Below are 23,314 nucleotides of genomic sequence, written 5' to 3' on the forward strand. Positions count from 1 at the left end.
AAAACCCGTGAGGTCCATGGCATATTAAAGGACTAACTTTAAAACTCAAACCAGGCATACGCATAGCGTTCTATTTCAAGCAGGGTGATCAAACGATTGCATATTCCAATTAACCCAAAGACAAACCCCTGCTTTAATTTATCAAAATTTCTTCTGCTGCTTTACGTTATATCGTTCAGGATGTTGCACAAACTGAGCCAAAAACGAAGAACTAACTGTGGTGTGAAAAATACGGTAAGTCAATTTTTGTTTAAAAATTGGTGACAATTACTGGAAAGCATGTGTTATGTGCTTCTTATTTATCATGCTCGATTTTATTAACAAAATCCAAAATCCTTCGCTTGCTATGCATGTCCAGATTTTGATTGAACGTGTGTTCCTTAGACTTCTTCTAAAGACTTCTGTCTGCAAATTCTTGAGAATGTCGAACCGATACTCTAATGAACGAAAATATTTATGACGAGTAGCTTCGGCACCAATAATTTTTCGTTGCTTCATTGTACAGCCGCGTCTGAACTTCGGCGGAGGTAATAGTCAGGCAGTAAGGTTTTATTTAATGAAACACTGCTTCGTCTGTCTTTGGTATCACTTGCTGCATCATTTGCAGACTTTGAGTCCTTCATCGATGGAACTCGTGATTTCACGTGAGAGTAGTCGGATTTGAAGTGCGGAATTCTTACGCTGCTTCTTCGCGGTTTGTAACCTCCCATTCCACTGTCAATCTTGGATTGGGCATTCCAATTTAATTTCCCAAAAGTTAGTTTTCTGCGTCTTCCTCTTCCTTTCCTGGAGCCTCTTTTTGTTGCCTTAGGTTTAGCTGCGCCCGACGGGCTATTTTCACTATTTTCCGAAGATGCCTCTCCTCGATAATCCTCGTCATCATCATTATCATCGTCGTCATCATCGTAATCACCTTCGTCGCTCAAAATTTCGATACTCCGCTTTCTATCATTCTTTTCAGCCCTCTCCCCTTGAAGAACGTTTTCTTGTTTCTTCAAGGCTTTGTCTTTTATGCCACCAGTAGAATCTGCATCTTGTTTACCGATCGTGTCATTGTCACCGCCAGCCGGAAAAGAAATTTTGTCCCCTTTATTTGGGCTGTTTTTCTCAGGTTTGTCTTCTCGTGTCTCCTGTCCACTTTTTCCCGCTTTCTTCATGCCTTTGTCTTTATCATCTGTTTTCTTTTCGTCTTTTTCGGTTTGCAGGTTGTTTTTATCTGCATTTTCGTTATCGTTAAACAGCCAACTTGAAATCTTTCTATGGGCCGGTTTCTTTTTCTCTTTATCCTCTTCACTTCCAGGCCCCTCGCTCTCACCTTTCACGTCACCAGCAGCTTTGGGTGGTGTTGAGCTCTTTGCAGTTTTTGTGGGAAGTTCAGATAATGTAACCTGTGATAAAGACGCCCGATGTTTTGCATCGTAAGTTTCCTTGTTTGCAGGTGTTTCTATGTCTTCCTTACTCCTGCTCGCTTTCCTAAGTTGCTCGGAACCCGGACTTGACCCTGGCGAAACCTTTTTGCCTCTTTCATTCTCATTTTCACTTCTGCTTCCTTTATTCAGTTTCTTTGGAATGTTCTCCATAGCCGGGTCAAGGGTTGAATTCTTGTTTGACTTATCTTGAGTCTTCTCGTCAATTAAAGGTTTTGCGGGTGTTGCGTCGATGCTCTTCCTTCGTAAGGATTCCTTTTTGGGGGGTATGGCAGTTACCGGGAGTTGTTGAACAGTGGATGTCGTTTCCGGTGGAATGGGTGTCGGTGGTGTCTCCACCAGTATAATCCGTTGCGTGGTGGGGGTTGAGCCCTGTGAAAATATTTAGCCTGATTTATACAACCTTCAAGCCTAAGATTAAGATATCTAAACAAAACAAATGGCTTTCTTCTGAGGGTGTACTGAGGTAATGAATTATTTTCCGTATAACTAAAGGCAAACTTGTTTCTCTGGCCAATTTAAACTAGTCAGATTCAAAACAATTATAAGCAGCTAGCGGTTAGCGCGAGGAAATGTGTGGGAGTAAGATTGATTTTGAAATTTTGCATTTTAACTGGCTGAGAAAATGAAACGAGATACCTTTGCAAATCGCATTGCATGGTCTTCAATATCAAATAAATAGGAAAGTTAGGTCTCTACCTGTGATTGTGAGGGACTTTGCTGATACTTGACATCTATAGGCTTTGTTTTGACTGTTTCAAGCTCCTTGCGCAGTTTGGCTATTTCCTCATCTTTCTGTTCATCAAAGTTAAATATCCATCAATGCATGAAGCCATCTTATTATATACTCAACCGAATATCGCGTTTCTTATTGTTAACGACGAATGTATGCATAGGTTGGAGGGCTTTCAAAACATCGCTCGTGCCAATAAAACACGAAACGCACAAAAAAATTCATACTATTTCCAATACATATTGTATGCAAGTTATCAGATCCCTTGTTGCAGTGGCATTAATGGATTCCAGTGGTTTTCTTTACCAAGTGAGGTCCCATGGAAACAAGGCTCAAACTCGTTTCCAAAATCTACCAGCAAACTAAGGTTGCCCCTTTAACACGCCAACCAACAATGACGCGGGCATGCCGCGTCCACGGCGCCGCCCTCGACAGAACGTAACTCCTTACCTGTGCCAAATTTGCTTTTAGTTTCCTCCTCTCTTCATCCGACATAAAATTCTCCATCACCCGGGAGCCTCTCCTGGGCTGTTGACTGCTAGAAATACTCGTTCGTCTGATTCCAGTATTGACCTGCGATAAAAAAAAAAAACAGGAAGGTTGCTTCGGTTTCTTCTTGTCTAAATCCCAGAAAATATGCTGATTTCTACTTAAAAATTAATGTGAGACCCACTCGATTGTCTCGATCACACGAGGAACGCCAGTGACCCAACTCTTACCCCTGCTTACGGATTCCGCGCCCGCAGTGCGCGCGGCAGCCAAAACTGTGCTATCCTGTCAATCATTGGCCCTTTCACCGGAAACGGTGCATTTCTGTGCAGGGACGCCACCAAAGTCTTTTTTGCGCGAAATTAACACAAATAAATACATTATCAATACAGTTAATTCGAAAATAAAAGACTGAATTCGTCTGAAAATAGTTACAAAAAGCACAAATAACAGCCAAAGCACAACAGCTGTCGCTCGAATCGTCGCTCTGCGACAACCCAGTTTTGGAGCCAAAGTTTGTTGACAAAAAAATTGCCACTAAATCTTTTTAATGGTTTTTTGGGCTTTAACTACGAACCTATTGACGTGACGTCGGATAGCACAGTTTTTCCCGCTCGCTGAATTCTGATTGGTCAATTTATATTTCAGTAGCTCTCACCGTATGCACGGACTAAATAATTTGACGACCAGGAGGATTTTCCTCGTCGAGGAGTAACTAGATACAATACAATAGACCATTTTACAGTTGTAGCTGAGTCACCTGGCCTAAGAATGGAAGTGAGGCTGCCGGTGACCCTGTTTTAATACAAACCTTGTAGCATTGTTAATGTAGGCTAATGAATTTATTGGAGTTGAGCCTGCAGGCACATTTTCTTTCGTTTAAAACTACATGCAAAAGAGGCTTAAGGGTCAATTCAATACAAAATGCCCCCTCGTTTATGTGACAAAACCGCTGATAACTCCGATAAGGGCTTTTGTTCGTGTTACCTTGCTTTGCACATGGGAGTAGTCAGGTGCCTGATTGAATATCGTGAATTTATTAGCTGCGCGTCGAAGACGCCGTGAAGCCTCAGAGCCTTGTGAACCCTCGATGTCACTTGCGTTGTTGTCACTCATCCCGCAATCGGAATTGTATGCATTCCACACATATCTGTCGTTGTCATCCATGGTCTGAGTCCAAATGCTCTTGACCGTGCCTTTGTAGCCGAGATTGTTTAACTGCGAGTTTTTCTAATGGGGAAAGAACAGATCTGGTTAATGCATTTTTTTTTTTTGATCTTCTAAAAGAGATTCGGTAGAGAAAACAAAGACACAAAGAGAAAGAGAATTTTAAACCCTACCCAAGAAAATAAGTAACTACAAGAGAAAATGAGGGGACAGAGAGGGAGGCTCAGGGCGTTGGCCGGGATATGTCATATGTTATTTTTAGACGAGCGGAAGTCTTTGTTCAAGCGGAAGTCTGTCTTCTGAGACGTCCGCATGCAGACGTTAAGTCCACTTCGCCCGCCATTACATGAAATCTTTGCTTTTCTTTCAAACATCAGACAGAGGTTGGCCTGTATGCGGACGTCTCGGAAGACAGACTTCCGCTAGAACAAAGACTTCCGCTCGTCTAAAAATAACTTTCGTGGACATGACATATTCCCAGGGCTGGACCGGGAGCCTCCCTGCTCTCTGTCCCCTCATTTTCTCTTGGTAACTAATAATAATAATTTACCCTCGGATTTCAGAGTAGCTGGTAGCTAATATCTCCGAGTATTGAACATATACAAGTGTTAAGAATCCCAACTGGCGGAAGGCAAATCGATTGGCTATTTTTCAAGTGCGCCAGGAAATTGAACCACGGAGTACTAGAAACAAATTCAATGAGAGGTCAGAACGCGGTCTTGAAACCAGGATCTCTGGATCTCAAGGCACGGGCCCTTACCACACTTGCTCCTTGGTCACCACTTTATTGTTGCTAAAACGTCTGAATGTTGGTATCAATGTTTTTTGTCAGTCTGTGTGAAATCAACGAAGAAGAAATTATATAATCTAAGAATTTCTAAGCAAAACAAAGATAAACTTACCTCTCGCAGTTCATTCCTGAGGCGCAAAATATCAGAACTTTTGTCTTGAGGAACGCCACCAATATAAAAATCAGCGTTAGCGTCTTCTCCACCACCTTCAGAAGGATGTGTGTGGGACTTGCACCCGAATATCTTGCGGAAACATGCGTACAGTTTGGAGCACAAGAAACACGAGCAAAAAGCCATACAACAGGCAGCCGAGCATGCGCAACAGGAAAAAAGTTTTGCAAAGGCAGCCCCACAAGTGAATTTGTTGATATTGTTGTTGTCTGTAGTCTGTACAGTTCTCACGGTTCTTTTTGGTCTACTTCCACAGGTTAATCGAGTGATCTAAAGACAAAGAAAAAAAAAAACAAACTGAGACTATGGCAGCACAGATAGTCTTTCTATAACAGCAATTGCGCAATCTCTACTCGACGGATCCACTCCTGCCTATATATGGGCATAATAAATGCACTGAACCAAACAAAACTGAGCATTACGGTTTAATTAAGTGTTATCTGCTATTTGCTTTCTAAAAGAAAAAAAAAATTACCAGTCCAGTGAAAGCTAGTCACTGAGTACTGGAAGACTACTCAAGAATTTTCACTCACCTTGTTCGCAAATAACAGCAAAAGAATCAGTGTGGTTGCGATGATTATAAATACTCCAATAACTCCATAATAAGCACTTGGGTACAGGGTTGTTGTAAACGCCACAATGGCACCAATTAGACTGAACAAAATCACGACAAACATACAAGAAACGCAGTGCTGGGTGTCATTTAGCGATGTAATGTAAACACGCCTCGTCTGCCAGGCAAGGAAGCCACCCGTCAGGAGAAGTAAGACTTTGAAAGTAAGAATCACTGCAAGCCAAAGAGTCAGACTTGCGCAGTTGCAATACTCGACGACCTCGATTTCTGCTCTGAAAGCTTCCGCGGTTATCGGCTGAAAACGAGTTCAAAGAGCACTTATTTAGATAAAGGTTGTTTTGCATTGTTCATTTTAAAACTTAGAAATCCCTAATTGACAATATTTGGTTTACCAACACTAAAGAAAAAACAACAGCAACACATATGAAAGATAGGTATTCACAACGTAAAAGACACACACACACAACACAAGTAAGGACGAGGTCTATACTTGCAGCATCCATTTTCACATATAATTCAAAACTATATGAAATGATTGATTGATTTCTTTAGGGGTGCTCTCCAATCTAGACCATTTACGTGGAATGCGTTTAAGGTACTGCCGTCTTTTACGATAAACAGCTTTGCGACAAATACGTGTCTTTTCCGTTACAGGCCTTCGCAACTTCTTCTCACGATTTTACCACGGGTGAAAACTTGAAGTGTTATTATGCAAACGAAACGTAGCTCTATCCTTATGGAGATATGAAACCGCCGAGAAAACTTGTTGCTAGGAGGGGGAAGTAGGATTAAAGACGTTGGAAGCGTGATCTTCTCTGAGAGATAGGCGTATTATTTACGCCGCGGCCAGAGTAAGCCGCGGCTTAATTTCTCTCGTGTAAACGGCCCTATTGTCCTCAAAGTTTAAGACTTGGTCATTTCAGGTTGTAGATTTGCAGAGAACTGTGAAGAAATGTACAAATCTTTACACCGCACGTGCGGAGCGATTGTTAAATGCTATTGTTTGGTGGCGTTCTCGTTGACGTTGTATAATCTTACTTAAGGTCCCTAATATATTGAAATACTCTGTTTTAATCTGTACATGGTGTCTCTAAATGTTTATTCTATGAATGCGTAATCCTTATGTATAACTCCAAACGAAAGCTACTGCGAAGTATCTTCCTGTGCTGCCATTAATTACACTGAACAAGATGTTTCCAACTTCTTACAATGAGTAGGAAGTCCTCAAGTGCAAACATTCAAATGAAGGCATCCACGCAGCACGCTTCGGTGATGCACAATGTTGCGCATTGTTTTCTTTGAGCTCCAGAATCTAGGGCATCAACTTACCTCAAAGCACTTATATTCCGGCTGAGATCTGACATATTTTAGAGCTCGATATAGGGGATCCAAGCCTTCCCAGCATGCCAAGATAATGACGTCAATGATGACAAGAAGAAGCAGGATCCCCAGCATCCAGAAAGTCATGGAATTCTATCAAAATAAGTTACAACGTTAACGTCAGTGGAGTTGAACATAGCTTAAACTCTGTACCTTTCGCTTGGAGAGTAAGTCTGTAGCCAAGAGAGGACGTGGGGAGAGAACATATCCCATACTCCACGATAGTTTTGTTTTCAATCTTTTTTAAACTTCGCGTCATGCATTGAAAGTTATTTTGGTCTCATACCTATTGTCGCGCGGCCATTGATCAATTACAACTAAACAACCAATCAGGTGTCTTCCTTAAAATAGCCGCGGATCATGACCACGGGCTAAATTTAGATTGAAAACAATTATAATTGGAAGAGGCCCATGTGGGGTGGATGTGTTCTCCCCCTTCATTGTATCCTCTCTTGACTGTGGCTCAAACACATAGTGAAAACCACGTTTGAATCATCAACACTGACAATTCACTACTTGCACAAATACCATAGATAGAGAGATAGATGACCTTTATTTAAACACGATGAAAATTAAAGCTACAAGCTTTTACCCCCAAAAAGTTGCATAGGCATTGTGTTTTGATTTCTCTGCGGTCATCTTCATGTTCCAGGTGACATTACAAACAATGACTATGCTAAATTTTGGGGGTAATAGAGGTGTATTATGGGATGATTGTCCAATCGTCCAATCTCTATCTCTGGGATAATCGTCCAATCGTCCAATCTTTCCAGTCTCAGATTTTTAAAGTTAAAAACTTTATCAAATAAGAAAAGCCCTACCCTACTCCTGACGGATCGTTCTTTGAGAACACTGTAGGCTATCCACAGTTTAGCTGTTAGTCCTCCAACTGACAGAGTGAAGCCGATGGCGAATGTCCAAGCACGCGCCTGCAAACAACAAATTAAGATGTCGTAAGTCTTAATTCACGATATGAAAACCAAAGAGACAAAGTTTCAATTGATCCTGTTTCCCAGAATAGTTCCTCTTGTATCTGCCAAAAGCGAAATTCTCTCAAACCGAAATAAAAGAGAAGACAAGGGGAAAAGACAGGAGCGGTTTGGTTTTAGCACATTTGTTATCTGTTAGCTACAGTTATCTAGCGACTTCAGAAAAGAGCTAGAGAGACGATTTAGAATAAATTAAAGAATTTTCATGATTCACCTGTCGTTTCACGTCGACGCAATGCTCTCTAACATCTAGCAACCTTGATTGTGGTCCGAGAATCGCTTATAATCGTAGTCAAAAAACAGCCATTTGAAGGTTATGAATCAATGGTCTCCACATGTCAATTTCCTCCCTGTCGAACTCGAACCACTCCTTTTTCGAAAGTCCTTAAACTTTTTTATGGATGTATTTTAGGTCAACAAACTTTACTATCATTTTTGCTTTTTGTTATCTTGAAAACATGTTTAAAGATCAGCTTATGAAAACAAGCGGAAGGTAGTATCGTAAATGGCTTTTCAGGCCCGAAAAGGTACCGGGACTTTCGAGAAACGGGCCCCAGTAGCTGCGATAGCCTTTATTAAACGTATGTTTGAAGCAGTAGGTATGCGTTTTACATACCCGACAAAGTCTGGTGACCACATCTGTTGACACCAGTGAATAGTCAAACCCATAAAGAATGACAGTGACGTAATTTAAGACACAGCCAATGATTATCAGCAAACTTATCAGTGGACCAGAGTTTCGAACAATTCTGAAAATTACAACGAAAAATATTGTCAGTATAGTGTGTCATAAGAGTATTATTATTTATCATATGGCCCGTACGGCCCCGCTCGCACTTTCATTGTAAGCATGTTGTGACTGGGCAGGCCGTATTCCAAAGTTTTTACTTACTTTTTCTTGAAGTTCAACACCAACATCAAAAGGCAGGACAAAGCATAAACAATGCCAAGAGAAGCAAGAACAATCAAGGCGATGAACAGATTGCGGTCAATTGTCCGATAAGTGAAGGTCTCTTGTGTCTTGGTATAAGGTGTACCGGCTGCAATATGGACACGAAATAAAGTTATTCGAGAAGAATAGGCCTCATTCAAAATGGTGGCCAAATAAAATATTATTTATCGGCCACTTTCAAAAATACCATAATACTCTTTGTGCGTCCCGCCCAAATTTTGCATAAGGATTGTTTCTGTTTTCTCTTGGGAACATTGTAAGTCATAAGAGAAACTGGAAACAATGCTTGTGCAAAATTTGGGGGACAAGCAAAATATATTATGGTATTTTCGAAAGTGGCCTATTAAGCGTTTCCAGCCTCGCTACGACGAGCTTAATCGATGGTCTGAGAGGATTTGTTCCAAAATGAATCAATAGGTTTCACTCATAAAAGACTGTCAAGTTGGCTGCCATTTGTGAAAGTGGTCTATGCGGGTGTGTAGTATAGAATAGATAGTAGTGATGTTACTTTGTGTAACTAGCTGAGAAAATGGCTTCTCTCTTTATGGTGTTAATAATTTTATGGTGGCAACGTTGACGATAACTCCAGTGACGTTGATCGTAACGTTGGCGACGGTAACGACAAGGATGACAATAGTGATAACGATGATGATGACAATAACGATGACGATGATGAAGACGATGATGATGACGATGGTGAAGACGATGACGATGACCATGACGATGATGATGATGATCATAATCGTGATGACGATGACGATGACAATGACGCTGGTGATGGTGACGATAGATAGAGGCAAATAGCGATGATGATGTTTCGTTTACGGTGATGACAGTGACGATGACGACAGAGACTAGAAATTATTATTTTAAGGATTAATTTGCTCTCAAAAGAACTGATCATTTAAATAAAGACTCAATGATTGTGAAAAATTCGCTTCAGCCTTAGTTGCTCATATTAACATCACTAAAAAAGCACGCTTACCAAACCAATGAACGTCAGTGGATTTAGTAAATACTTTGGTATCTACGCTGTATTTCCCACCACTAATCAACTTAAACTTTCCATCTGCATGGATGAAAAAAAGAGCAAAGATATCCATTAAATTCGTTTTCAAATGAATGGTGACCGTACACCTACCAAAGACGGGGGTCTATTAGTATCAAAAGTATTTTCGAGATATGGGGCTCTAGTATATTGAAGAACTATAGCATTTGCTTCAAATCCATGCGTCACATTCTTCTTAGCCAATCAGAGGTAAAGACAAACCTACGTGAGTTGGTTGCACGCTTTTTTCCCGCGTTCAGCGCCGGCTGCAAATATTTGCTTTTGCATTTTGATAGGCTCATTTTATTATGCGCACGCAACTCCTGTTGTGATTGTCCAAAGTAATCACTCATTTTACGTCTTATGACAGTAAAATGGAGAACCTTTCACGGTGCTTCAATAGGTTTGTAATTTAGACGTTTAATAATTCACGAAAATCCAATGAACACAAAACAGCAATAGGTCACGTGTTTCCATGCAATGCACACAATACTGAAGATCCCTTACCGGAAATCACTAGCTGTTTTAATACAATCGCATTTTTCCTGTCACCGTTGGCGTAGTACCTCACACTCAACTGTAACAATAGAAAGAGCACTTTTAGTTTGTGACGTCAAATCAGGAAAATTGCCTTCGGTCTTGGGACTAGAAACTCCTGGTCTTGTTGACTTAAGATACATAAAGTTCGCAAAATGTGTTATCTTCATCGAGAAAAAAAAAATGGGAGAAGGAGGGACAGAATGATCTTTAAAAATTAAAAACGTTTGACGATAGGTACATTAACGCACTAAAATACCTCGGGCCATTTTTTTAACCAATGAGAGGCGAAACCATCGGCGAATTGAACCCTGGCCATTTTTCAGCGCTTTGAGCTAGTTACATGAAGCTGCATCGAATTGTTATGAATTCATTTCTATGTTATTGCGATTTTGCAAAGCATTTCGCTTTACGTCATTCACTTGGAAAGTCGCTTTCAATTTTTCTACGAAATATATAAATGGGACGTAGATTTTACATAAGAAATGTAAAGTGAAGTACGTTTACTTAGCTAGTGTTTAGTAAACAGATTTTTCTCTTACCCCTATGTTTGGTGAAGGAAAGTTCAGATTCACTGCATTTCTTCTAAACACAGCGGTTGCATTCTTGTCGCCATACGTCAAATTCTCCAAGACTTTTCCTTGCATATGAAACAGCTGTGCTCTTGATTGGTCCAATACAAATGCCATCGACCACACTGCATCGTAAACATCGAGAAAATTCTGGCTCTTGTTTGATGTACCGTCGTTGTTTTGTACACGAGCATTGTAGTCAGCAATGATTTGACTTCTGTTCTGTGTGACAAAACAAAAATGCGCAGACTTGAAATGTTGTCTCGACCTCATTGTCGGGCTTGATTTAATCGGACACAATAGGCAAACATGTGCAACATTAAGTTAAGTCGAGGCTTTTAGCTGCTTGTTAAAGTATCAACGCCAGATCCCCTCAAATTCTCAGCCAATCTGTTGCCACCTGAACTCATCGTCTTTACAACACTTCTCAGTGATTTATAGAAAAACCCCGCGACTCCTCCTTGGGGTGCAGGGATGGCGCAGTGGTGAGAGCATTCGCCTCCCATTAATATAGCGCGTGTTCGATTCCCAGACTCCGCGTCATACGTGGGTTGAGTTTGTTGGTTCTCTACTCTGCACTGAGGGGTTTTTATCCGGCTACTCCGGTTTTCTCCTCTCCTCAAAAACCAACATTTGACTTGATTTGCTTTGATTGTTGATTTCAGTTTACAGTGTCCCTAATAGACCTCTTTAGCTTGTACATTTTGTTTTCCCATTTCAGACCACGTGATGTTACTCTAGGGAAAACTTTCTTTCAAATGTCGTCCTATGCACGTGAATATGTACGCATAACTTATGAAAAAACAAAAGGAAAATTCCCTTGAGAACATCACGTGGTCTGAAATGGGAAAACAAAACGTACAAGCTAAAGAGGTCTATTAAGGCTTATTTACACATACGACGCAAGCATAACCAAAAGCAGCATACGCAGGCGCCTTAACTTGTTGTTAGTGTTTTTTTGTTCAAATAGAGACCTTATTCATAAATGGAGGTCAATTTATAATTCTTTTGTCAAAGTGCAAATTAGTCTACTAAGCCTCGTTACCATACAGTGAATTGAAAATGAGGCTTGGTAGGCTAATTTGCACGTGGACAAAAGAATTTTAAATTGGCCTCCATTTATGAATAAGGTCCATGAAAGGTAACAATTATCAAAACGCTACTGCGTCTGCGTATGTTACTTGTGCTTATGTTTACATAGCCTTTAGCGCTCCATCGCTAGAACAGCTAGACAAAAAAAGTTCCTATTAAAGTTCCTTTCCTTCCAAAACAATCATGACGCGACCAAACTAAATCCAAATCTGATTGGTTGTATTAAATGTGTTGGCATCTGTGATTGGCTGAAGTAACTTGATAAGTTAAAGTTGGTTTTACTGACGACCGACACTCAATACGTTTACTTTATATCTGTAGTTACCTTATTGGCGTAGCTGTAAAAACGCTTCTTGGAAGCGATGATTCTTGTGTGGTAAAAGGAAAAATGGTTCTGAATTTGACATTTCATTTCCAAATCCGAGCAAGCGATGTCTTCACCCTTCTTTGGTATCCACCAATTGTTATTAACACTGTTTATCAACATCCAAACGAAATGTGGACCATACATCTTCTGTCGATAAGCCTGACAAAAAATAATAAGCCAAAGGACCCGGTTAGATACCCTCTTGCGTGTTCTCATGGGTGAACTGCAACAAGCATGGGGAAAATGGATTTGCAAAAAGAAACGTGAAAATACGTACAAAAATAATGTATTGCAGGATAAAAAAGTCACACTGTAATATACCACGCTGTGGTTTCCTCACCTCGCAAATCATCCTCCTTGTCACCGCATTAAAAGGGAAAATTCCGAGGATAACGTGTATTCCTTTGTCCTGTAAAACCAGATTGAAGGCACGTTTGTGGGGGGTCATTACATCAACTAATCAAATGCGAAGAAACGTAGAAGAACTTAATAAGGTGTCAATTTTGATTGCCTTAAGAACACAGCAATTCTTATTAACTGTGTATTCGTTACATCACATCTGTAGATAATAATTATAGCTTTTATGGGAGGAGCACCAAATTTTGTAAGTTTGAAAATAATTTTTTATAAGAGGATATATATACCCTGTACGATGAAATCCTTATGTCGGTTCTTGTCATTCTATGCTCTTAAGTTTATGAATAACAAAACAATTATTAGATTCAGTTGTTGCATAGTATTCTACAGTTCTGAGCTTAGTGGCCAGGCCACTGAATGGCATCGAGGCTGGAGGTGATCACCTCGGTAGTTTTCTCAAGTGCTTCTCATCCGCACTAGTTCGTATCAAAAAAAGAGTAGCAGTGAGGTTTTCATTAAAACGAGGTCAATTGCAACCTCTGAGTCACTTTCATCTGTCATCCTCAATCCAAGGATTTCTTCAGCTTTCAACATGCTCACTGTTATTTTGAAATCCAAGAAGAGCCTGGAGACAAGGTTATTTATCGACGGGTCGCAATTGTTAGCTAGTCTATTGTCACGATCTTTCAGCCTTTGTTTCCTCAACGCTGTCGTTGGTCTTTGCAATACCAAAGGGAAATAGAGCCAAAGAGTTTGTCAGCTCGCTCTTGGTGCACTCTCTCTTGGTGGGGCAAATACAAAGAAAAAAGGAACTTCTTCCATTCCCTGTCCCTCATAGGTCTTGTTCGCCAGCATACATTCAAATAATCCTTCCAGCCAGAAAACGTGCAGTTTCCCTCCCTTTTTTGAATTCATTTTATAACACTCTTTACCTTTATAGTTCGGATGGCTCTTGCTGGATCGTTTGCCTGTAACCGCACCTCGGCTAAAACGTTGATATTATTCTGTCTCAATCTTGCTGCTAACTGATTGGAGAGCTGTGGAATAAGGACATGCAAACTTATGGTGGATCAAAGACATTCTGTAACCCCCCTCGCCCGAGGAATCGATTCTCTCCCTTTCTCAGATCCTCCGCTACAATGGCTAGAAAGGATAATACTTGGTGGCAAAGTTGTTTTAGTCAGAAGTCCATGAGTAGGAGTTCGCCTCTCCCATACAAGCCCTATGAATCAACCTTTTTTCAAACGAAGACAAAAATAGCACAAGCAATGTGCAAATTGATGTAAATGTGAGTCTCCAGCTGAAGGTTGAGTTCTAAAAATAGAAAGATACGCTCAAAGATTGACTCAAGGATATAGTGCATATAGGGAAGCTCCAACTCAGGCGCTATTGTTTTAGTAAAACAATACAATGCATACTTTATTGACCACTCCCCATAGGGGCTTTTCAGGGCCAATGAAACACAATCACAACAGAACAGAACATTCAACACTCAACGCAACTGTTAAGAATCCCAACTGGCCGGAGGCAAGATAGTTGGCTATTTACAAGTGCAGCTGAGAAGTTGAATCAGGGACTCAACCAGTGGTCAGAGCGGTGTCTTCAACCCGGGATCCCAGGATCTCAAGGCAAGCGCCCTAACCACTGGGCCGCTCTGCCCAGGCCCCTTGCCTTGTCTCCCGCAAGTATTTTGCTTTCTAGCCAATCAACGCACAATATGTACCCATTTACATCACATGGGTATAAATAGGAAGTGTAAGAATTGACGACGGCTTATGCAACGCCACAAAGCAATAATATCATTGGTTAAAAGAGGAAGGATAATCGTGCTTCACGTGCTGCACGTGCGATTTATTTCCAAATCGCACTATTTTTCGCTCTAAATCGCACCATTTCCCAGCCAATGAGAAAGGAACACTAAAACAAAACAGCCAATCAGATTTCAAGGCTTGTTTAAGGTAACCAATCAAATTTAAGTAAAATGAAAGACAAAGAAAATCATTGAATGGAGAATTTTGAAACTTTTGTTCCCAAGATGATGAATAAAATGTTGGTACTGACTATAATCCTGTAGTTTAGCCATAAATAATGATTGTATGATTTCTAAATGGATGTAATAAAGTGGTAATTGAACTGAGTAGAGTACAATTTTCGTCTGAAATCGTACTTATGATTTCAAATCGAACTCGCCCTACGCGCTCGTTTGATTTTGAAATCACACGTATGATTTCAGACCAAATTGCACTCCACCCAGTTCAATTACCATCATTAACTACACAGGAAAAAAAAAACGATAAAAACATGAATTAAAACATAGTCAGGTATGCGAAACACGATCATTCAAAGTGTTATACTTGATTTTCTATTCCAGCAGGAGCCCAGCAGTAGAAGCATTCCTGCAAATTGACTTCTGGTCGGGCGTTTTGACAGACCAACTGTAGTTTTTTTAGAAACGTCTTTCCCGCGAATGAAACTCCCGCGGGAGCCGGATGACCAACCACAAGAAACTAAGTTGACGTCATAGCGTCATCCAACCGGAACTGCCTTTGTTTCTTACGGAAAAGGTAGTCTAGAGATATATCTGTCTGCAAAAATGCTATGACATAGGGTTCGTGTGGGAGTTGTTCGCTCCTAGTAATGGACTCCTGTTTCCAGTCATAATTCTCTACTTCTGTACAGGCATGATTCAGTGATTCAAATGGTAAATTAGTGGAGTGGATCGTACTCCTCTCGGATAACGAAAGCATCGTAGCTTATTCTAGGCATGCTTACCTTCAAATGATCCACACTGTCTCCATAAATGATTCCCACCTCGTTCCATCCGTACGCCTTAATGAATTGTATTCTTGGTGCATCCAGTGACGCTGCAGATGTTACTGTCCGAAAAAAGTTGGGATACAAGTCTCGTCTGCTGGCGAGCTCCAAATCATTGGTTCCATAGGAGAACTGCGGAATGCAAAGAATGCTAACTTAAGCTATTTAGCCGTACGCTCGACTCTAAAAAAGCCTGTGAACTAACGGAGAGTGATGAATAAAAAATATCGAACAGGGAAGTAGGAACAGGAACCCGGGAACGGGGAGCCAAAAATAATTTTTTTTTATCAATAGCAGTCACCAAAACATAAGTACACCTGTACTCATGCTATTGTTGTAGGAGTCTTTTGCCGTCTAACTTAGTAGAGAATGTAAATGACTTTAATTAGGTTTGAAAAAATGCCATTAATTGGACACTTCATTTTCAAAAATGGATACGAATGTGACGAATGCTGTAGGCGTGAGCAAAAGTACAATGATTTTCCCTTCGTAAAGGGGTAAAACAACTCTTAAGGAAGTGGCTCTTTATAACCAATTTTTATATCTTTCCAAAGTAAGCTACCAACTACAAAAATGAATTTCAAGGGTTTGGAGTAACGAGGCAAGTCATTTTAACAATACAATGTTGATTGTCAGTTGCGAAATATATAAGGTACAATTACAGCCTATTTTTATCTCTGGCGTTCAAAAAATGAACCGGCGCTACTAAGCGATACTTTCCTCTAGTGAGTGGTACTGTTCAGTGCGCGACACAAGATGGATGGTTCGATCTTTTCCTGTAAATGCAAACTTTATTTCTGTGAATAACGCATGTCGAGATTCGCTATGGTATACCCACCTGCATCAGACTAATTTCAGGGATCCCAGCGTACGCCGCGATTGATTTAGCTAATGAATCCTCTCCTGGTCCCAGCAACATGATTTTCTTAGGTCCTTTGTTAAGATACTCATAGAAAACTTTCTGTCCAAACCCAAAGCTTCCCTGTGAAAAAAAGTAAGAAAGGATTTTACAAAGATAGGTTCTACCGGATCGCCTTAGTTCTAAGAAGCCTGTCCTTGTCGAATGTTGGAAGTTAAGGGCCTTTCGCGGGAAATCGGTCACAACCTTTAGCTCTCAATATTTTGCAGGAAATCATGCCCTAGGGCACCAGGGAGTCTTGAAAGCTTGAAAGTAGTTGGCATGCCGTCTATTTCTTTTAAGCTATTGACCTATAATCTGTAAACGTCCATCTGACTTTTTTCTTGTACGGGCTATATAACCACTTACTTGCGTTGAGATTGGCACGAGTTCAAGGCGATAACCTGGCAATATATTCTCGTTATTGTTAACCTCTTCTATTGCCTGTTCCGCCATTGGCAGCCTACCGTATCCGCTCTTACTGTCGAGATCAAAAAACGCTCCAATGTACAAAGTGGTGAGATTTGTCGTAACATTGGGACTGTTACTGCTGCTGTTTGTGGTAATGCTGGCGTTTGTTGCGTTTGTAAAATTTGCTGTTCCTTGGGTGAGCTTTACACTCAAAATAAAGAAGAAGATTGCACTCAATATCTGCCTCATTGTTGTATCTGTAAGAAAAATAAATGAAAGAGGTGAAAATGTTTTTGATTTTCAACCATTCTGTACTGATAATGTAATAATTCCTATTTTCAATGCTCACTGAATGATTACCTCGTTTTGTGGGTAATCTTGCCAAAAATTCTAACACTGAATCGAAAGACAAATCTCAAAACTCAAACTCGATCTCGAAGACCTGACCCCGTGGCGGGTTTATATATCTTTGAGTCCTTGGTGAATAACCTTAACCGGTATTAAGCTCTTTGAGATCCTTTGACGGTTTTGCAGTGGCTGACATAAAGCTTTTAGCAGCCACGCTGTAAAACCGAAATAAAGAAAATATTTACATAACAATGCAGATAGAAGATTAGTTTGGTACACCAACATGGCTGGGATTACTTTGTTTTGGGAACGAAAATGGGTGCCATGACGTCATATGCATATCTGTGAAATCCGTGGATACTTTCTGGGCCATAGTTTTGTTGTTGTCGCTCAAAAATCGGCTGTGTACAAAATTAGCTTTCCATTTGCTTTAAGGTTAGGAATTCCTTTGAAATGAGGCTTCTTATTATAAGAAAAAACAAGAGATTATTCAATATTTATGAAGAACATATATATATATATGATCACAAAGAACCTAATAAGAATGCGTACATGTTATTTCAAACGCTTCACTTGAAGTGAAAACTGTCTTGTGTCATGAACATAAGCTGGCACAGAGACTGGACATTTTAGAAGTAAGGCAAAAACCCGATCTTTTTAAGTCGGATAAAAAAACCCAAAATAAGTAAAAGACGGAGTTTTCGTTGATCATCATTGTTTCATCAACAATGATTATCATGATCGAGTTAAGGAAGAAAAGGGGTCCAACAAATCATTTATAAATAGAGATGCCTTTTGGGAACTTATTACTGAACATGCAAACATTTTATTCCTCGTTTCCTTTCGAAGACTTTGCAGTTTATGATGATATATTGGAACAACCATCTATACCGAGAGTTGTTCCCCAAAAAAGATTTAGTGATTGGTACACACAAGGAGTTATCCATGGAGAGCAAGAGCATCATTGAAGAGACTTGAAAAACGCAGAATGAGGGCATTAGGGCGTTCCTTTATTTATTTTCCCTTGTTTAGGGTTTCAATTCTAATTATCCAACTGGGAATTAATAGTAGCGTAATCTTTTCTATAAAATATCAACTTCGGGGTCTGAAAAGTTTTCCTGTCACAAAGGAAATTCGTGAAGTTCTGGCAATTGAAACCCCTCATCCTCTAAGTTAGGGCGTGTTACCCTCCCAATATTCGAACATGGCGATGAAAACTTAACATTGAGCCATCTCGTTGAAATCGAATTCAATACTCGATGCAACTAATTAAAGTCTTAGAGCATATAACCCCCTAATTGCATGGTTTTGTGTTCAATACTGATAGATGACGCCAGTTCGCACTTCTAAAAATTGTAATGCAAATCCCTGGTTTCTTGAGAATATAAAAAAGATTTGCATGGAACTTTCTCGAAGCCTAGAAATGATGCCTTTTCAACACGCACTTCTACATTTTGGACATAATCTCAATAAACCGAAATAAGAATTGCCTTGGTGTGTATTCAATTAAAGAATCTTTTGGATGTTCTATTATATAAGAATTGGGCAGTCACCATGCCGTGAGCAAAATGCGAGAGGGAGAATTATATGGACAAACAAATAAATTTTGTTGAGAAGATAAAAATGTAGTTTACATGATTGCAACCGGTTGGCATAAAGTTTTAAAAAAGGCCATGAAAGTCTCTTGAATATGTTAATTAAATCAATGCAAACACAGCTTGCAACACAATTTATGTACTTCTATTTCGTAAACTGTTTATCATATAACTGTTTTTTTTTTTCATGGTGATGAGAAATTGATCTATGCTGTTTGCTTTAGAAACAGAACAAACAAATTGCTATTCACCCAGTGATAGCGTTTCAACCAAAACGAAAAACAATATTTGAAGAACAATAGAGTACAATTCCTTGGGGATCACATTTCGACATCAGCATGGCCTCGATTTCTTAATTTGGCACACCAGCAATATCGTCCTGACGTCACAGGCATGCGCTTTTAAAACTTTGTAGCGTTGCTCAACAATACGGCATTAAACAGTATGTACGCTTTGCGGGCCTATTTGGTTGCCACCACCGACGCACGGTCAGACAGAATGATACACTGAATCACACAGAAAGCATTGGAAAATACCGAGTCTACTGTCCACTAACTCCTGAAAACCATTTAATTATTTGCATGTCATTGAATAAGAATAACGTATCTTCTTCTGGCTCGCTCTTTAAAGAATGCCGCCAAATGGTGGTATCAGTTTTCAGAAGTGGCCGGTGTTTTGATCAACAATTAAAAATGTTGATTATTTTATCAAAAGAAGCAAATAAACAACACGCTTTTGACCCAATGGAGGAAGAGAGAGGAGCATGGAAACCCAATACAGAGAGAAATACTGAATACAGGCAGACTTTGTGCTTGTCAGATCAATTAGATAATTCGTAATTAATCGCGTATTTGGAGGTCCGCGTAGCTGGAAATTTCCAAAGTACTAGCGCAGCAAAATATAAGAATTATGAGCCGTAGTTTTGGCAGAGTGTGTTGAGGAACAGGCTTAAACCCTACAAGTTACGCAAGCGTCTTTGTTGGCAAAAACAGACAGAACAGATTTTCAGGCTACTTTCATGTAAGAAAAAATGGAGAATCGTTGCGTAATCGATGTCAAAGTTAAACCGTTCCATTTTCGAGGGTGTGAGAGTAAGACGAATCGCTTACAACTCTCTCCACGAGTCGTATTTTACACGACATTTGTAAATAGCTTTTTTAGCAGGGGCCAGTTTCTTTAATGTCGCACACCGGTAACTAAAACCATGCAAGCAAATCCGATCACCTTTTTCCAAACCTGATCTTTTAATTGTATTTTCTAGCGAAAAAAAAATACTTGAGGAGAACTGTAACGTTTCCTACTTAGAAATGTCTTTCTTTTGAAAATAAAGAGCGATTCTGCTACGTGTCCGACGAAAATGTCTGGAGCTTTCTTCAGCCCAAAGCCAGAAAGATGTTACTCGATGATTTGGCGGTAAGGTGGCTCTTCTTCTGCCGTACTTCACTCACCATCATCAGTCCATCAAGTTAGAACTTGTTTTCTTAAATTTCCTATTATAGGCTTCTCTTTTGTTTTGGGCGAAACAGTCTGAGGTTTGAAGGTATTTGAACTCCGTTCCAATTGTTATTTGGTATTTCTTATCATGCTAGGATTTTATATAAAAACGACGTTTAGCTACGTTACGTCGGAATTTTGCATTCGCATGAAACAACACTTCTAACTTGAAAGGATTGTGTCTCAATATTTCGATGCTGAATAGTTTTGAACGCTCATGAATTCGATTCGTTTTTCGCTAGCATGCACGGAGCCGCCTTCTTGAGAGGAAACGTCCGCCAACACATTGGGAAGAACACCTTTCTTCTCGAGTGTGTGTGTGGGTGTCAGTGTCTCTATAACTGAGTAGTGTGTTTTGCATGCTATAAAGCTTAGTCGTGTGTCATGCTAACATAAATAAAAGTTTGTACTTACCTATTTCTTCTCGCGTGAAGTGCCACTGTGCTAATAGTACATAAACTTCATAAGAGAGCTTTACAATAGTTAAGTGTCGGAAAACAGAAGTCACAGTTTCTTATACACAAGCGTATCTCTTGGCCTCACTCTTTGCACTGGCCGCTTTAAGATTTACATAAACAATAACTAGATCTTGACGCTTTTTAGCGAAATTTATTCAAATATTTGAAAAAACGCTTTTCCCTGATAGGTTTCATTGTGCTTTAAATACCTGCACACAAAGAGATCGCGCTAATTGTTCATTCTAATGAAGCCTAATTAATCGAATTTACGGCAAAGGTCGGATTAAGGCGGGCTTAGTCCTAAAATGGTGTCGAAACGATTAACAAAAATGCGTTTGAGGTCACTCGAAGAGAAAAAGGAATATCTGTTGTTTGAGTTTGGATATCAACCCAATCAGCTACAAATGTTAAAAGGCCATGTTTAAAGGCCTCGTTCGACCGAACCTCTCAAAAATTATCTCAAGCAACATAAGAAGACAGTTTAACTTGAAGTTAATTAGGGTCTTTTGTTCTAGCCAAAAGTCCTGATGATCAAAATGGTACTGCGTTTGTTGGGTATCCTTAATAAGTCCTTCTCGTTTTGCGTAAAGAAGCCTTTTGTCAATTCCATTAGGAAAATCTTGTCGGGCGGCTATACGTCAGAGAAATCAATGTAACGTTTTTGTTATTAATCCAGCAGAGTTTGTAATCGCAAAGCTTGTTTGCTTTACACTTTGCAGTTAATTACGCACCAATCTATGTAATAATCCTGCCCGGAACTAGCCCTCGATGACTTCTGTGGCTTTTGTCAAATTTTCATGGAGTTTGTTGAGCATGGGACTACGATGGGGAGGGGCGAGAGACCGGGTCGGACCAGCGGCTGGATCGCCTTCAAATGGCACGGTTAGATTTCATGTCTTGTCTGATAAGGAATGTAAAACGAAGGCCCCTTCTCATAACTCTTTCTGTTAACAATGTGGCAGGTTGAATAAAAAGGCGACCCACTCATTGTTCGTAAAGAGTAGGGCATGAGTTCCGCGAATTGATGTCTCATATCTCTGGATTAGTTTCACTGACTTATAATGCGCGAATGAGATCACAAAAGCAAAATACAGTTGGGAATCAGGCTATTTACAGAGTGCTGAAACTTAAAACAAACAAACAAACAAACAAACAAAAACGGCCCATTACTACCTCTAATCTCATGAGACCTGGTTGAGGTAATATCAGGGTCTAAATAATCTGTTTTTTGGTTTTAGCCACGATGTTTCCTTACTCGATGTCAAGAGATCATGTAATAATTCCAAATTCCCTATTTCATTTGCATGATCAAATAATATTAATCAACCAACCATCAATCAACCATGTTCGTCCCTAGAGGCCACAATTACCTCGGACAGCAAAGGGAATAACGACCTTGGCCACTCGCCATTTTGACAACGTCGGGAACCAGTATTAATTTAATTTTTGAGACTTGACAGATTAGCTGAAGTCCATGATTAGTGGACTTACTGGTTCAAAACTTACTTCTCAGACTTGACCAGCTTGTAAGCCAGGTTTCCAGTGGATTTATTCGGTGTGCAAAGCGTCTCTGAAAAAAAAAAAACTAGGCTAGCAAGCTAAGTAATGACCAAAAGAATAGCGAGTAGAACGCAGAGAGAGTTTCCTAAGCCAAATTAAGTGACGTTGCCATTTATTAGTCGGGGTTGCTAGCGGGGACTCTAATGAGCGAGTGCAATGCGCCAGCTGCCTGCAATTTCACTTTAGCCAAACCAAGAGAAAATGAGGGGACAGAGAGGGAGGCTCAAGGCGTTGGCCGGGATATGTTATGTCCACGAAAGTTATTTTTAGACGAGCGGAAGTCTTTGTTCTAGCGGAAGTCTGTCTTCTGAGACGTCCGCATGCAGTCTTGCCTCGCTCTCAGGTTCTTAGTGAAAAGAGAAAATGATGGCGCGCGTGGCGCGCGTGGAAGGCTGATGAATATATATTTTCTTTCAAACATCGGACCGAGGTTGGCCTGCATGGGGACGTTTCGGAAGACTTCCGCTCGTCTAAAAATAACTTTCGTGGACATGACATATCCCAAGGGCTGGACCGGCAGCCTCCTTCTCTGTCCCCTCATTTTCTCTTGGCCAAACCAATGGTCACTTAAAGCAAATACGGCGATTTGCGTTGTAAAATGCATGGCTGATAATTTAAACGCTGCCGGATTTATATGCGGATTCTCAGTCTGCATGAAACCATCTCTCACCTCTGGCTCGAGAAGACCAGACACGCGCGCTTCTTACCTTACGAGTTTATGCCTGTAGAATCTGTTTAACTAAAATGTCAATTCCTTGTAATTGAACCAACATCTTAATTTTTTTTTGGTAGGCTACGTATCGGAGAGCCAGAAAATTTACGCATCCGCTGACGGAATGTTTGAACAAGAGAGAAAAACGCAGTACCTCCAGACACCGGCGCTAGAGCGTCGTACCAAACGAGTCATCCCGGGATTTCGGCCCGTGCGATCCCTTTTGGACGCAGTTGGCCCTTCGCTGCTTTCTGCTACCGACCTTGCCTCCCGGTACGGCATTGAGGGAGAGATATGTCGGCCCCTAAACCATATGTGACAAATCCCACGCCTACTCACAGCTCCAAACCGCCCTTGTCAATTTAACGTAAGAATTCG

The 23,314-nt window shown here is 40.3% G+C and overlaps 1 protein-coding gene across 1 annotated transcript; it reads right to left on the reverse strand.

Moving 5' to 3' along the window:
- Nucleotides 1-134: 134 nt before the first annotated feature.
- LOC137973500 (uncharacterized) lies at nt 135-20,756 on the reverse strand. The gene is made up of 20 exons (XM_068820326.1): nt 20,621-20,756; nt 16,728-17,026; nt 16,299-16,442; nt 15,419-15,592; nt 13,579-13,683; nt 12,630-12,698; nt 12,248-12,448; nt 10,801-11,052; nt 10,229-10,298; nt 9,659-9,742; nt 8,614-8,761; nt 8,338-8,470; nt 7,554-7,661; nt 6,682-6,825; nt 5,312-5,647; nt 4,719-5,048; nt 3,637-3,879; nt 2,611-2,733; nt 2,127-2,222; nt 135-1,799 (listed from the first exon to the last, which is right to left on the reverse strand). The coding sequence occupies exons 2-20, from the start codon at nt 17,016-17,018 to the stop codon at nt 495-497; spliced, it is 4,356 nt and encodes a 1,451-aa protein (XP_068676427.1). The 5' UTR covers nt 17,019-17,026; nt 20,621-20,756; the 3' UTR covers nt 135-494.
- Nucleotides 20,757-23,314: the final 2,558 nt, after the last annotated feature.

The sequence above is a fragment of the Montipora foliosa genome, chromosome 10 (assembly GCF_036669935.1).
Source record: "Montipora foliosa isolate CH-2021 chromosome 10, ASM3666993v2, whole genome shotgun sequence".
Taxonomy (NCBI): domain Eukaryota; kingdom Metazoa; phylum Cnidaria; class Anthozoa; order Scleractinia; family Acroporidae; genus Montipora; species Montipora foliosa.

What these genes read in the sequence shown, in the direction of transcription:
- LOC137973500 (XM_068820326.1), bottom strand. Translation starts at nt 17,018, where the DNA reads ATGAGGCAGATATTGAGTGCAATCTTCTTCTTTATTTTGAGTGTAAAG. An exon ending in TCGTGCCAATCTCAACGCAA is followed by an intron (nt 16,443 to 16,727) that starts GTAAGTGGTTAT and finishes TTTTTTTCACAG; the next exon opens with GGAAGCTTTGGGTTTGGACA. An exon ending in TTTACAGCTACGCCAATAAG is followed by an intron (nt 11,053 to 12,247) that starts GTAACTACAGAT and finishes TTTGTCACACAG; the next exon opens with AACAGAAGTCAAATCATTGC.